The 14,080-nt window shown below is 43.5% G+C and overlaps 1 protein-coding gene and 1 pseudogene across 3 annotated transcripts in view; one reads left to right on the plus strand and one right to left on the minus strand.

Moving 5' to 3' along the window:
* Positions 1–5,977: 5,977 nt before the first annotated feature.
* On the minus strand, positions 5,978–7,823 carry LOC118719764 (annotated as a pseudogene).
* A 569-nt stretch (positions 7,824–8,392) lies between these two features.
* PHKA1 (phosphorylase kinase regulatory subunit alpha 1) overlaps positions 8,393–14,080 on the plus strand; it is a 205,390-nt gene continuing 199,702 nt past the window's right edge. For 2 of the 3 annotated variants that reach the window (XM_036439888.2, XM_036439889.2), the window contains exons 1-2: positions 8,393–8,760; positions 9,269–9,427. In XM_036439888.2, coding sequence (XP_036295781.1) covers positions 8,683–8,760; positions 9,269–9,427 — 237 coding nt within the window. In that variant the 5' untranslated portion in view covers positions 8,393–8,682. Of the gene's footprint in view, positions 8,761–9,268; positions 9,428–14,080 lie in introns of those variants that run through there. The other variant, XM_045582388.1, reaches the window with a different exon arrangement.

The raw sequence follows: 14,080 nt of genomic DNA on the forward strand, positions 1-14,080 counted from the left end.
GACAGATGTATATGTTTTCTCCACAGAGGAAGAAAAATCCCTGATCATGGAGACAAGCTGAAAGATGTAAGAAGAGGTGGTCTAAAGGATATGAGATTCCTTTTTCTAGTTCTGCACTCCAAGCTGAAAGGGTAGTCACCATGGCACTATCAATAAAAGGTGACAGATGAGTGATTGAGATTGTATTGCAGTGAAAGTGGGAGGGAAAGGGAAATAAAGGAGCAGTGGAAGATGAGGCTGGAGAAAAGGCAGGAGAAGGAGGGAGCAGGCCCTGCAGCCTGTTCCCTGGCCTCTAGCCGCTTGGATTTTAAACTTCGCATTTTTCATAGAGATAATGATCAAGGCAGTAGTTCTTTGGGAAGGTTGGAGTGGGGGAGGGAGCAGGGTGAGAGGGCTCTGAGGTGAGAGAGCAGTTTTCAGAGTATTAAAGGGGTGAGAATGTTGGCCTTGAGATCTAGTCTCAGTGAGGGGGTCATTTCACCATGTCATGTCATAGAGGAGCTTTGCAAGAAGACTAAAGTTGTGAACCTGGAGGTGAGAGTACCCAGTGAGCCTGAGAAAGAAAATTTATTGCTCAGAGGAGGGGACAATCTTACAGGAGAGAAGGCATTTATAGTCCAAGGAATGGCTCAATCTTGTGGGGTGAGAGTGAAACTGAGGTAGGTTTTATGATAGGATGCATGCTAGCCCTGGCTGAGCACCGAGGTAGAATGAGAAAAGAGTGCATGGGGGAATTTAGAAAGATGCACTGTAGAGGTGAGGTGGCTAATGGCTTGAGACTAATCTGTCAACCCCCATAATAGAGACTGAGGAGTGGACAAGGGTCCCAGCAAATTTGGAGAGGGCAGAATAAGTGGCCCTAGTGTCAATTAAAAAGGAGATTGGCTTACCTGCCACCAGCCGTTACCCGAGGCTCTGTCCTGGTGATGTAAGTCTGTGGACCCCTGCCAGGACCTGGGAAGTTTCTTTGGTGTCCAGTCCCAGACGGTCTGGGAGCTCCAAACTGGATCCAGAGGGCGGCCATGCTGGACTGACTGAGGCCTGAACCAGAGGGGCCAGACTACAGTCTGATTTCCAGTGGCCTTCCCTTCTGCACCTTGGGCAGGGCCCAGGCAGGGGTCTCGGGTTTGAGCAGTACTTGGCTCAGTGTCTTTCCTTGTTGCATTTGAAGCATGGGCCCGGAGGAGGCTTAGCCCCTGACTAACTCGTAGTTGGAGGACCGGCACTTTGTTTGGGGTTCATGAGAGAGGTGGCTAGAAGCTGGAAGGCCTCCTTCTGGGCCTCATTCTTTGCCTGATCTTGCTTTTGATTTTGGATTTGGGTCTCCTCATCTCTATTATTAAAGACCTTAAAGGTCAGGCTAAGGAGGTCTTTTTGAGGCGTTTGTGGACCTGTATCTATTGATATTTTTTTGAAGTTGCAGTGTATGTTGGGGAAATAAAGGTGGTCAAGTCAGTGGAAAAAGAAACCTCAGATGCCTCTCAATCTGTGAGGCTGGACATAGAGAATGGGACATGGACTCAGACTTTGCTCTCAGTTCCTGCTGCCTCCCTCAGGGGGTAGAATGGATGCAGGAATAGAAGAGGCTGTTGAGGAAGGAAGTCAGTCTTTGGGTGGCCTGAGAATGAATGTTAGATTAGAAAGGCTGTTTTGGAGCTCACCTTCTCAGGATTTGGGCTCTCAGGGATTGGGGAGAGGGAGGCTGCTGGTTAAGAGGGTCAGTAGAGAAAGAGCTGAGGCATTTTTTGATTTGAGAAAGATCAGAGAGTGAGAAGGGAATGGCTACTTGGATGATGCTCTTCACCCATGCAACCTCATGCAAGGGAAACTGGCCAGCCACCTGTGAATTCAGTTGCTGGTAATCATGGGGGCCATAGATTCGATGGAGAGCACACAAGGAAAAATGGGCATTTAGAATTCTCAGATGATAGAGCATGGGGAGCGGATTCTGTGGCAGGGTTGTAAGGGGTAGTGGCTGGAGTGGGAGAGGTGGAGAGGAATGATTGGCTGGGTCAAAAGAATAAGAAGACAGAGAAAGGGGCTGAAGACCAGTTTGAGAGGGTGAAGAGGACTTTGTGAGGAGGATCTGATGGGTGTAACATGAGGAGTAAAGGGAGGGGTGAGAGCAGGGAGTTGATGGTGGGAGGAAGCCTGTACATAGGGATCTCTGAGGCCTCCCTGTCTGGTGTTAAAAATTATCTAGGTCTTGGAGGATATTGGAATTGAAAGTGCCATTTTCAGGCCACTGAGAGACATTGCCGAGTTTATATTGTGGCCAGGTAGAGGTACAGGGGAAAAAAATGAGCTTCTTTAGTTTTATGTAGCCAGATAGACAAAGGGTCAAGAGATTGGCAAGGAGACACTCTAGGGTGTTTCGAGGGGGTTTGGACTGAGAGGTCCCCATGACCCAGAGAGAAGAGCCACTGGGAAATTGGGGAAAAAACAAGAAGCGTCCTCCTTTGCCCTTAGCCAACCTGTAGAGAGAGAGACGAGAAAAGGTTCTAAGGTCATTACCCCGAGACCTTTCCCATGGAGTAGAGCAGTTTCCAGGCCAGGTAACTGGGCTTTCGTAGAACATAGAACGTGTAGCCGAGTAGATAGAAAACTCTGAGGCCCTTCTAGGTCAAGGGAATGATGGGGCGGGAGGGTTTTGGGAAAATCCCTGAAGCCTACCGGTGAGAAGGAAGTGACGAGATCCCCATGTGTCCTGGTAAGGAAGCATTCGAGAGGTGTCTGGAGAGGGCCAGTCAACTCAGAACCATACCACCGAGCAGAGCAAGAACAGAAGTCAGAAGCTCAGGGCTAGGTTCAAGGATCGTCCACACTCCCATGCACCTCTCCCAGACTTTGGCAGCAAATAAAAGATCAGACAGAAGCTGAAAAACCAGAACTACAGACTTTATTAGAGGAGAAGGACACTGCCAGGCTGTAGATAATTTCCCCCCCACCCCCAATGTTGTCTTTTCCTTTAATTCTATAGCAGCTTTAAACTTTTAAAAAAATTTCAATTACAATTTATATTCAATATTATTTTGTATTAGTATCAGTTGTGCAGTGATAGATCAGATAGAGGGCAAAAAAACCCCCACACAAACAGACAAAAAACAAAAGAAAAATAAAAACAAACAAAAAAACAACCAACCAACCAACCAACCAAACAAACAAACAAAAAAACAGTACTACAGACTTTATTAGAGGAGAGGGACCCTGCTGGACTGTCTCACAGGAGAGAACAGCAACACGTGCAGATGTGAACATGCTTTTTGAGAGGAGGAATGAGAAGGGATCGAGCTTAGGGTACTTGGCACATGCTGATTGGTGGCTTCATATAAGGCACATGATTAGGCACTTAGGTACTTAAGAATCAAGGGCTTAGGACAGTGGTCAGCAAACTGTGGCTCTCGAGCTACATGCGATTCTTTGGCCCCTTGAATGTGGCTCTTCCACAAAATACCACATGCGGGCGCACATACAGTGTGATTGAAATTTCGTGGCCCATGCGCAGAAGTCGGTTTTTGGCTCTCAAAAGAAACTTCAATCGTAGTACTGTTGATATTTGGCTCTGTTCACTAATGAGTTTGCTGACCACTGGCTTAGGATATTTGGCAGGTGCTGATTGGTGCTTCAATGTGTAGTCTATATAAGGTACCCGGTTAGGTACTTAGGAATGTCAGGGCCACAGGTGCAGGTTATGTCATACTCTGTCCACCAGTTGGGGGAAGGGAGGATCTATCACATATGTGTGTATGAAGGAATTGTGATTTTGCTTTACTTTTCTATACTTTCCAAGTTTTTTTAGTGACCATATATATACTTTAATATTTAAAAAACCCACTTATTTATTTATTAAATGTAAATTTTATTTTTAAATTCAATGCAATAAACCATTTTTAACTTTATTGTTGTATTACATATGTCCCCCCTTTTCCCCATTGACCCCTTCTATCCAGCCTCTGCCCCCTGCCCTAGACCCCCACCACCTTATTGTCTATGTCCATAGGTTATGCATATATGCATTCAAGTTCTTTGGTTGATTTCTCCCACCCATCCCATGATGGTGAGATAAAGAAAAAGAGAGGGCAGTAGCTTGAAGTGGACAAGGATAGAGAAAGGGTTTTTGAAGCTACAGGCTAAGGGGAAGATATCAGGGAGTTAGGGGCAGAGGAGGGTTGGAGAAGTGTTCTTTCATCCAAAATGAACTAGCTTTCCTAGGAAAGACTTGTTCACCCCCTGTGCATCTGGGCCTTAAAGTGGCTTGTTATGTGCCAGTCACAGCATTTGTGTAGCTAATGACTACAATGGAAAGTATTTGCCTGAGAATTCTGTCATTACTGTGTATAACTATCATCATTACCAAATATTTGCTAGTCACCTCTGGAGTGACTGCCTTTATGCTAATTTGGGAGCCGGTGACAGTGGGGGTTGGGGTGGAGTAAGCTTAGAAGGAGAGACTAAATTTCGAGAAATAAAAATGTAAACAAATGCAAAATCACTGTGGCCTGGGTGAGGTGGCTAGGGAAGGCTTAGAATAATAGATTATTAGAGTTGGGAATTGAAAGGCCTAATTCTCTTAACCCTGCGATTTTGAGAGTAGGTGGTACTTAAACCAAGCCTTGAAAGGCCTGCAGGTCTTGAAATGAGCTGAGCTCAAGAGGTGGGGGTTTGGGGCAGTAAACAGAGGTAGCAAAAACCAGGGGTGTGTGATAAATGGCGGCCAGTGAGGAGTGAGCATTGTTTGCAGGCTTCTTTTCTAGCCCCCTTTTCCTCCTTTTACTTTTTTCCCCATCACCAATATTTATTGAGCATTTACAGTGTACTAGGCATAGTAGAACATATAAGAAAACATTGTGCCTGCTCTTGAGGAGCTTACATTCTAAAATAAAAAAACACACATCTTTTAAAATGGTATTTTTTTATTTTTTTATTTTTTTAAAATATATTTTATTGATTTTTTACAGAGGGGAAGAGAGAGGGAGAGTTAGAAACATCAATGAGAGAGAATCATCGATCAGCTGCCTCTTGCACACCCCCTACTGGGGATGTGCCCGCAACCAAGGTATTATACATGCCTTTGACCGGAATCGAACCCGGGACCTTTCAGTCTGCAGGCGGATGCTCTATCCACTGAGCCAAACCGGTTTCGGCTTAAAATGGTATTTTTATTTGGTGTTTTTGAAAGGTACTTAGGAAATAGTATGTAGGGAGAACTTTGGGTATAATTTAGCCCCATTATTTAAAGAAGAGAGGAAGAGCGGTTTGAAAGGCAGCCAATGTCAGACCATTCATAGGTAAAGTTTCATAGGGAGATAAAACAAGGAGACGTTTGCTGCAGCAAATATGATGAGGGAAATAGTTGATGGGATGCAAGCAAAGGAAGTAGGGTATCCTTAGACATTGAGTGAAGCCAGAAAGATCATGAGGCTTTTTTTCCAAGTACATGGCCACCAAGTAATAATGGTTGGTGACAGAAGGCTGAAAAAGATAATCCTGTGTGCATCTGACAAATGGAAAGAATAAAGGATAAAAGTTGAAGGCATGCTATAAGAGTATCAAGAAATTCTTAAAAACAAAAGCAATTGGAAAGCACAAAACTTACAGTTAATGCTATCCAATGTCATGATGGGCCAAGAACATTGTGGCTTCCAAGTTAGAAAATGCCATATACTAAAAATTTAAATGGAACATATTATTGTTTCCAATCAATCCTCACACCTCTAAAAACAAACAAACAAATAAACACAACACCCTTTTTTAGGAAGTTTGGGGGCTGGGAGGATGGGGAGTATGGGATGTGGTTGGGAACAGTAGTTCTGTTAGTAGTATTTTGTTATGATAAACTTTGTATTGAAACGTGGTAAAAGCCCATTAGCTGTCAAGAGGGAATAAGGAATACATTTCCAAAAATGTATAATTTCCTTTAGAGAAAATTTCAGAACCAAAAGACTAATTTACATGAAAAGCTGTAGAAAAGTAGTTGAAAAGTCCATTCATAAAATTTTTATTCCACTTACATGAACTTAATACACGTGTTTTTAACAATTATGCTTAGATTGTTCATGAAAATTTGATAAGACATTAAACAAAGCTAGTCATCATCTCAAGTTATCTCCCTGTTAATTGTTTTTTATAGCACATGCATGTTAGGCAAGTATAAAAAAAATCACAAAAGCAAAACAACAACAACAACACAAAAAACAACAATGTAAAGAAGTTAAATACATGTGTGTTTTTTTTGTTTGTTTTACTGCTATGCTTGATATATATGAAGTAATGGATACCAAGCATTTCATTTTACTGCATCTTTACTTGTACATTTGTTTTTGGGTTGCCTAAAACATTTAAATACAAATAAAATGAGTGAAGCAAAAATAATGAAAGCAAACAGCAGGCAACTTTACAAATAATGGAATGTGTACCGTTTCTGCCTTTATTCAGAGTGAATTGGGTCACAACTAAAGGAACACTCTGCAGCTGTGGTCGAAGGTGTGTGTACTGTGACTGAGTATTCCACAGATACACACATGGACTACCCATTGGGATATCCACTTCTAACACAGCACTCTAAGTGCTCCAAAACTTAAAGTACCCACAACAACTACATCTGTGACTGGAACCAATTATCCCTTTTATTCCCCCCAGGATAAACCAATATATAGGCAGTTTTTGTTTTTTTTCCGCTTAGACATGGAAGCAATTTTAACACTGGCCCTGTGAAGCCACAATGTACCAAAAGTACTATACCAAACATTTATAACTCATATAAAAATTCTACATCTCCATATTGGCCACCTCAAGATGAAAACATAACTCCCTAAATGTTAACTGGCTCTACTCCCCAAATATTAAACATAAAAACCACATGGGAAATATAGAAATTCAAATAGAAGTAACATAAACCTGTCATAAATTGTAAACAAAAAACTATTTGTGGGATAGCATGACTGACAAATGGCCTACTGTGTAAATTTTAGAATGAGGCAGACAAAAATTTGAAGGCCGGTTAATTTTCTCCTCGTGCTTCAGCTTCATCTCCTTGGGTATCCAATGTCCGCAATATCAAGTTGTCGCTCAGTAGCTGCATTATTAGTGTGCTGTCTTTGTATAACTCTTCACTTAATGTATCAAGTTCAGCAATGGCTTCATCAAAAACTGTCTTTGCAAGAGAGCAGGCTTTCTCTGGGGAGTTCAGAATCTCATAAAAGAACAGAGAAGTTAAGGGACAGACCTAATCTGATAGGATGTGTTGGTTGCATTTCCTTTTTGCTGATTTCCAAACTTCTTGGTATGCTTGCTGTGACTGGTCCACAATCCCTTTCTTGTCATCCCCAGCAGCAACCTCAATTTTTTCTCTGTATTCTCGAGCCATCTGTTGTTTTTCCTCAACACCTGTCTTTTGCTCAATACTTGAGACAACCCTCCAAGATGTCCTAGGGCTCCTACAACATTTTTATAGGCAACTGAGAGAAGATTCCTATCCTCATTGGATAATTCAACTCCTTGCTCAGTTACAGACTTCACGCTGGCTGCCATGTCATCATCATATTGCTCAGCTTGCCCGGCCATTTTTATCCATGACTGGATTTTCTGTAGCCAGAGTGGGTGGAGGCGGGTGGACGGACGGATGGACGGACGGGGTATCAGCAGTCTCTGGGCAGCAGCGGTGGCGAGGCTGAGACTGTCTCCTCCCCCACCCCTTCATTTTCACCTGAGTCTGTTGCCTGGCCCGTGTGACTTACGTGTACATGAGGTAAACTTCCAAATCAGTTATAAAAATCTCTTTCATTCAAGGTCATCCTGAGGCACCGCTCCCCACCCCAGCCCAGCCCAGGTTCCGGCAGTCACTGGCTTCCTCAAAGCTCACTGCTGCGCCCGCCTTCCCAGGCCCACAGAGTAATTTAATCTAAGCTTTTAGCCAAAAGTATAAAATACATTAAAGACCCAAAAATTACCATTCTGGAGATTTCAATTCTTTAGGCCTTGAATGCAAACGTGTGCTTTTCTTCTTAGGTTTGAAGTCACCGTGGGCTCCTGAAAATAGTTTAGCAGAAAAAAAACACACACCCCACAAAACAAAAAGAAACAGCCGCCTCAACATCCTGACTACACAGCAAGTGGGGAAAACTGAAATACTCTAAGTATCAAAAATAAACCTCTGAAATCACATTGCTTACCTTGACACATACTCTGCTGAGGGTCCGGCGTGCTTGTGTGCAGGGGACCACGCGGGCGGGGCAGGCGCGCAAGCCCAGCGGGAACAGCTCACAGCTGCCAGGACCCCAGGAGCCCGCCCCGCCTCCCGCTGGCGGCTCCAGCTAGTGGAGGCGGTGCTGGAAGATGTGTCTATGTGTGTGTGTGCTGTAGGCCAGGGCAGTCTCCCGTGGAGGACCGACTGGCGTCAGGTTGGGAGAGGGCAGCACTAGGGCCCCAGACTGCAGGAGGCTGGGGGGGAGGGTGTGTGGTGGGCTCCAGAGACCGCCGTGGCCCAGACAGCTGGCCCAGGCCTGAGCGTCGGGACGGCTCTGCAGGAACCTGGTACTCTGCTTCCCACAGGGAGGGTGCAGCTGCTTTGGAGCCTCCTTCCTTGGTGGACCGAAGGCCCCTGCAGCACCTGGCACCTGGCACCGGGCACCGGGCACCCAGTACCCAGGACGGTTTCACTGAGGGGATTGGAGACGTGGCAAGATGAGGAGCCGGAGTAACTCGGGGGTTCGGCTGGACGGCTATGCTAGGCTGGTGCATCAGACCATCCTGTGCCATCAGGTAAGTTAAGTGTTTCCTGTAATCACTGAAGATGTGTGCAGCGTGAGAGCTTGGATGGAGACCTTTGGTGAACGTGTGTGTGTGCGTGTGTGTGTGTGTGTGTGTGTGTGTGTGTGTGACTCTTCCCCTCCTGTCAAAGAAATCAGGGAAAGATTTAGTCATTTTAAGACTAGACTATTGTGAAGATCTGAAGTACTTTGTATATACTGTTAATTATGTTTTTAATACTTCTTTAATGTTGGTTTATTGTTTGGTAGCTCATTCTAACTGGAAAGTTAAAACACTGACTTTCTTTTACCCACATTTCAGACTTGTAAGTTTCCAAACAGCTCTTCCCCCTTATTCAAGATAACATTTGCTTGTACTTGGTCAGAAAAAAGAAGGGTATAATACTCAGGAGTAGGGAAGTAGAAATTAGATCAAAGTTCCTAAATATGCCATTTGATATTGTTTCCTAATATTAACATCCCATGGATACCTGCCTGTCCTCTTTTTCTTGGCTTTGTAGGATCCAGTGACTGGCTTGCTTCCAGCCAGCTATGATCAGAAAGATGCTTGGGTCCGGGATAATGTGTACAGCATCTTGGCTGTGTGGGGCTTGGGCCTGGCCTATCGGAAGAATGCAGATCGGGATGAAGATAAGGCAAAGGCCTATGAACTGGAGCAGGTATGCAAAATAAAAATATAAAAAGATCCAGGGCTGTGTGGTATGTATGTACGATAGGGGGGATTGAAAGAAACATGTAGCCTAGCCCACAGGAATAATAGAACTGTATTTTGCCTTTCTCCCCCCCGCCCTTTTTTTTTCACCTTCCTAAAATTACATTTCAAAACTCTTTCCTGTATTGTACTGAATATTTTGGAAGTGGAAACTTGAAACTTGCTGATTCAGGGGAAGTGGGTACAGTCTGTTCTGTTGCAGTGGAAAATACTGTTGTGCCTGTGCTAAAATGTATCTCCTTTTTCTAAGTAAATGTCTTTTGCAGTCTCCAGCATATTTATTCTAATTGAGAAGTATGTTTTGTGGCAGGTATACACCATTTTACTTCATTTTTTAAAATGATAGTGATATTTGTTAGAGAGTGACCGACATATTTTCAGACCTTACCAACTGGACACAAGTAAAGACTGTTTATTTGTTGATTGTTATACTTATGACCACTGTTTCAGAGCTATGCTCCCCTTCCCTGGCAAAGTCACCAGTCAACAGATTTCTTTAAGCCAACTTTTAAGGCCCTTCCCTCAATGAAGAAGCATCCTTTATAAAATTGTTTAAACAGAGGGTGCTTTGTCCTTTTGAATGGCCAAAAAAACAATATTCTGGGCAAATAGGAATCTTAATGTTAAGATAGTCTGCTGTCAGTTGTAAGTTGCATGTGAATTCTTTTCCAAAGTGGGTAAGATTCTCTCTATACAAGCCATTTTCTCAAGTGATGTCTTTCAGATGTAGGCAACTGAGCTTTAGTTTTCTATAGATCAGAACTAGAGGTTTGGTGCATAAGATTCGTGCACTGTGTGTGTGTGTGGGGGCTGTCCCTCAGCCCAGCCTGCACCCTTTTGCAGTACACGGAGCCCTCAGGGGAAGTGTGATTGATGGCCAAAGTCAGACATCCTTAGCACTGCTATGGAGGCGGGCCGTTGGTTGAACTCACTAGCTGTCAGCCCAGCTTGTGGCTAAATGGCTCTGCACACCCCCCCCCCCCATGGGAGTGTCTGTCCCCTGGTGGTCAGTGTGCATCTTAGCGACCAGTTGTTCCACTATTCGGTTGATTTGCATATTACCCTTTTATTATCTATACTAATACAAGAGTAACATGCTAATTGACTATACCTTCGAGACACCCACCAGCCAATCAGGAATGAGTATGCAAATTAACCCAACAAAAATTGTGAGTTAATTTGCATACACAGGCGCTGAGCAGCTGGGGGCGGGGTGGGATGCTTGCACTGTCACCATGGTGATGACACAGGTGTTCCACACCATCCCAGCCACTCTGGGCCTCTGGACATCGTGGGAAGGCAGAAAGGTGGCTCCGGGCCAGAGCAAAAAGGTGGCTCCAGCTAGAGTGAAGGTGGTGCCAGCAGCCAAGGGAAGGAAGGCCCATTCTTGCACAAATCTTCGTGCATCAGGCCTCTAGTATAGGATATTGAGATTAAGGGCACCAACGTGTTCTGGGTTGTAATTCTTGACAATAGGGAAGTTTCATTGTTTTATCCTCCATAATAGTAGGCATTTGTTACTCTTTATGAGAATGACTTCCAAAGTTTCATCTTTTTAACTCTGACCCCACTTTAATGTCAAACCCTGATTTTCATTAGTCTTCTGACCAGTTGACCCTGCATATTCTGTAGCTTTTCAAACTCTTTATGTCTGAAATGTCTTCAACAAACAAAATGGACTATCAAACAACAGCAACTCTCTAAGCATTGTATTTTCTCTTGTGTCTTCAGTGTACTGGTTACCTGGACAACATTACTTAGAGCATTTTCCATAGTGTGTTCCAAGGAACACTAGGTCAATTAAGTTTGGGGCTATGTTAAATGGCAGATTTCTTTACTTCATAATTTCTCAGAGCCTTTGATATGCTAATGCATAGTAAAGTGCATTTGGAATCTAAGATAGGAATGGATTTGACAGCCTTTAAGAATTTCCTAGACTAGCATTCTATAAAACAGTGTTAAAAAAATGCTGTCATTAGGGTGATTTTTGACTGACCCCCCTTTGACTTTTGATACATGCAGACCAAAGTCTGTTGATTCTTATGATTTTTATTGAATCCATCCCCTCCTTTCTTGTCCCTTCTGCATCAACTCTAGTCTAAACCTTGCTCAATTAACACCGTTGTGAAAAACAACACTTAAAATATATTATTTCCACTCTCAACAATCTTTCTGTGGCTCTCATTTCCCATCAAGTAAAATCTAAATGTTTTGAATTGATAGGCAAAACTCTAGAGTTTAGTCCTAGCCAATTTTATGCCACTAGAGGCCCAGTGCATGAAATTCTTGCACAGGGTGGGGGTGGGGTGTCCCTCAGCCCAACCTGTACCCTCTCCAATCTGGGACCCCTCAAGGGATGTTGCAGTAGGACATCCCTCTCACAATCCAGGACTGCTGGCTCCCAACTACTCGCCTGCCTGCCTGCCTGATTGCCCCTAATCACTTCTGCCTGCCAGCCTGATCACCCCCTAACCACTCCCATGCCAGCCTGATTGATGTCTAATTGCTCTCCTGCCAGCCTGTATGTCACCAACTTCCCTCCTCTGCCGTCCTGGTCCTCCCTAACTGCCCTCTCTTGCAGGGTTGATTGCCTCCAACTGCCCTCTCTTGCAGACTTGGTCCCTCTCAATTGCCCTCCCTTGCAGTCCTGGTCCCTCCCAACTGCCCTCTCCTGCTGGCCATCTTGTGGTGGCCATCTTGTGTCCACATGAGGGCAGGATCTTTGACCACATGGGGGCAGCAAGCTTGTATGTTGGAGTGATGGTTAATCTGCATATTACTCTTTTATAAGATAGGATAGAGGCCTGGTGCACAGGTGGGGGCCAGCTGGTTTGCCCTGAAGGGTGTTCTGGATCAGGGAGGGGGTTCCCTTGGGGCATGGGGCGGCCTGAGTGAGGTGGTTGGCAGGCCAGCCATGCCCCCCACTTGCTACCCACACGGAGGCTCTGGTATCTGGAATTTATTTACCTTCTACAATTGAAACTTTGTAGCCTGGAGTGGAGACCAAGGCTGGCCAGGGCAGGTGGAAAGCTTGGCTTCCTCCATTGTCGGGGGCAACCCTAGCCTGTTCTCTCCATCTCCATGGCTGCAGCCATTTTTCTTGGGATTTATTTCTATAATTGAAACTTTGTATTCTTGAGTGGAGGCCTAGGCCGGCCAGAGTGTGTGGAAAGCTTGGCTTCCATTGCTGGGGAAACGGAAGCCTCTCAACTGTTCTCTGTGGCTGCAGCTATCTTGGTTGGGGTTAATTTGCATACTCACTCTGATTGGCTGGTCGGTGTGGCTGGTGGGCATGGCTTGTGAGGAGTGATGGTTAATTTGCACATTTCTCTTTTATTAGGTAGGATACTGGTAACATGCATTATACCCTCAGTTCCAACCAGATTAGTTTCTTTATTACTTCAACAATTCCTTAATAAAAATACCTGACATTTGTGTAAATACTTTTCATTGTACTACATACTTCCCCATAATTACTAGCATTTTATTCTCACAACACCCGGTAAATTAGGTATTATTTTCCCAAACTTACAAGTGAAGGGAATGAAGCAGGTTGGAATTTAGTGGTGGTATGAATACAACCTCAGTTTAATGACTTCAGATTGATTGAGTCTTTTTAAAAATTTTCCTACATGGAGGCCACCAAATTTTTTTAATGAACTTCTTCCATTTGTAATGCATGTTCCCTTCTAATCTGAACTAATACACTGCTTTCAAAGCTCAGCTCCAATCCTGTTCTTTTGTAACTCCTGTTTTCACAGAATACTCAGTGATAATTTCTTTTTCAGGACTACTTTCTTGGGATTTCTAGATTACTTATGGTCTGTGTGTCTCCCCCCCCCCCCCCCCCATTTTGAAGTAGAAGATTTTGTATAATTGTCATGTGCCAGGTCATGTGATAGATATAAAAAATAAAATGGAACAAAATGTTTATATTTAACTCTGAATTTTTATATTTAAAATTTTTAATGTATAGAAAAGTTGTAGGAAGAGTAAAGTGAACACATTTGCATGTACTCTTTACCTACATTCACTAATTGTTAACATTTTTATATATTTGCATCTTCCTTTTCTTTAAGCATGTGTATGTGCATACCATCTATTTGACAAGCCATTTGAGAGTTACTTGCAGGCATGAAAAATATACTATATATATATTTTTTCAAAATATAATCTGCTTAGTCCATTGATTTAAAGGTGTATTTCTGAATATTGTCTTGGAGCATTTTTCTTAAGGAATTCATAGTTTGATAGGGGAGACAGACAAATAGTTACAAAACATTAGGACAGATATTGTGGGTACTATCTATAGTGGAGATAAGTACAAAGTTCTGTGGGAGGTGTGAGTTTCCAATTCTCTTAAACAAGGCAAGCAAAGATTCAGAGGAGTTGGGTTTTAAAGGATAACTAGGAATTATTAAATAGACATGTTTGTAGTGTAGTTTGGTGTGTGCATGAGTGTGCATGTATTATAAAAAAACATGTGCTTTATATATTTATTTTTATTTATTTAAAAGCTTTATTGTTGAGAGTATTACAGATGTCTCCATTTTTTCTACTCATTGTGCCCTTCTACCCAGTTCCCGATCCTTCCCATGCC

Source organism: Pipistrellus kuhlii, unplaced genomic scaffold (genome assembly GCF_014108245.1).
Source record: "Pipistrellus kuhlii isolate mPipKuh1 unplaced genomic scaffold, mPipKuh1.p scaffold_m20_p_16, whole genome shotgun sequence".
Classification (NCBI taxonomy): domain Eukaryota; kingdom Metazoa; phylum Chordata; class Mammalia; order Chiroptera; family Vespertilionidae; genus Pipistrellus; species Pipistrellus kuhlii.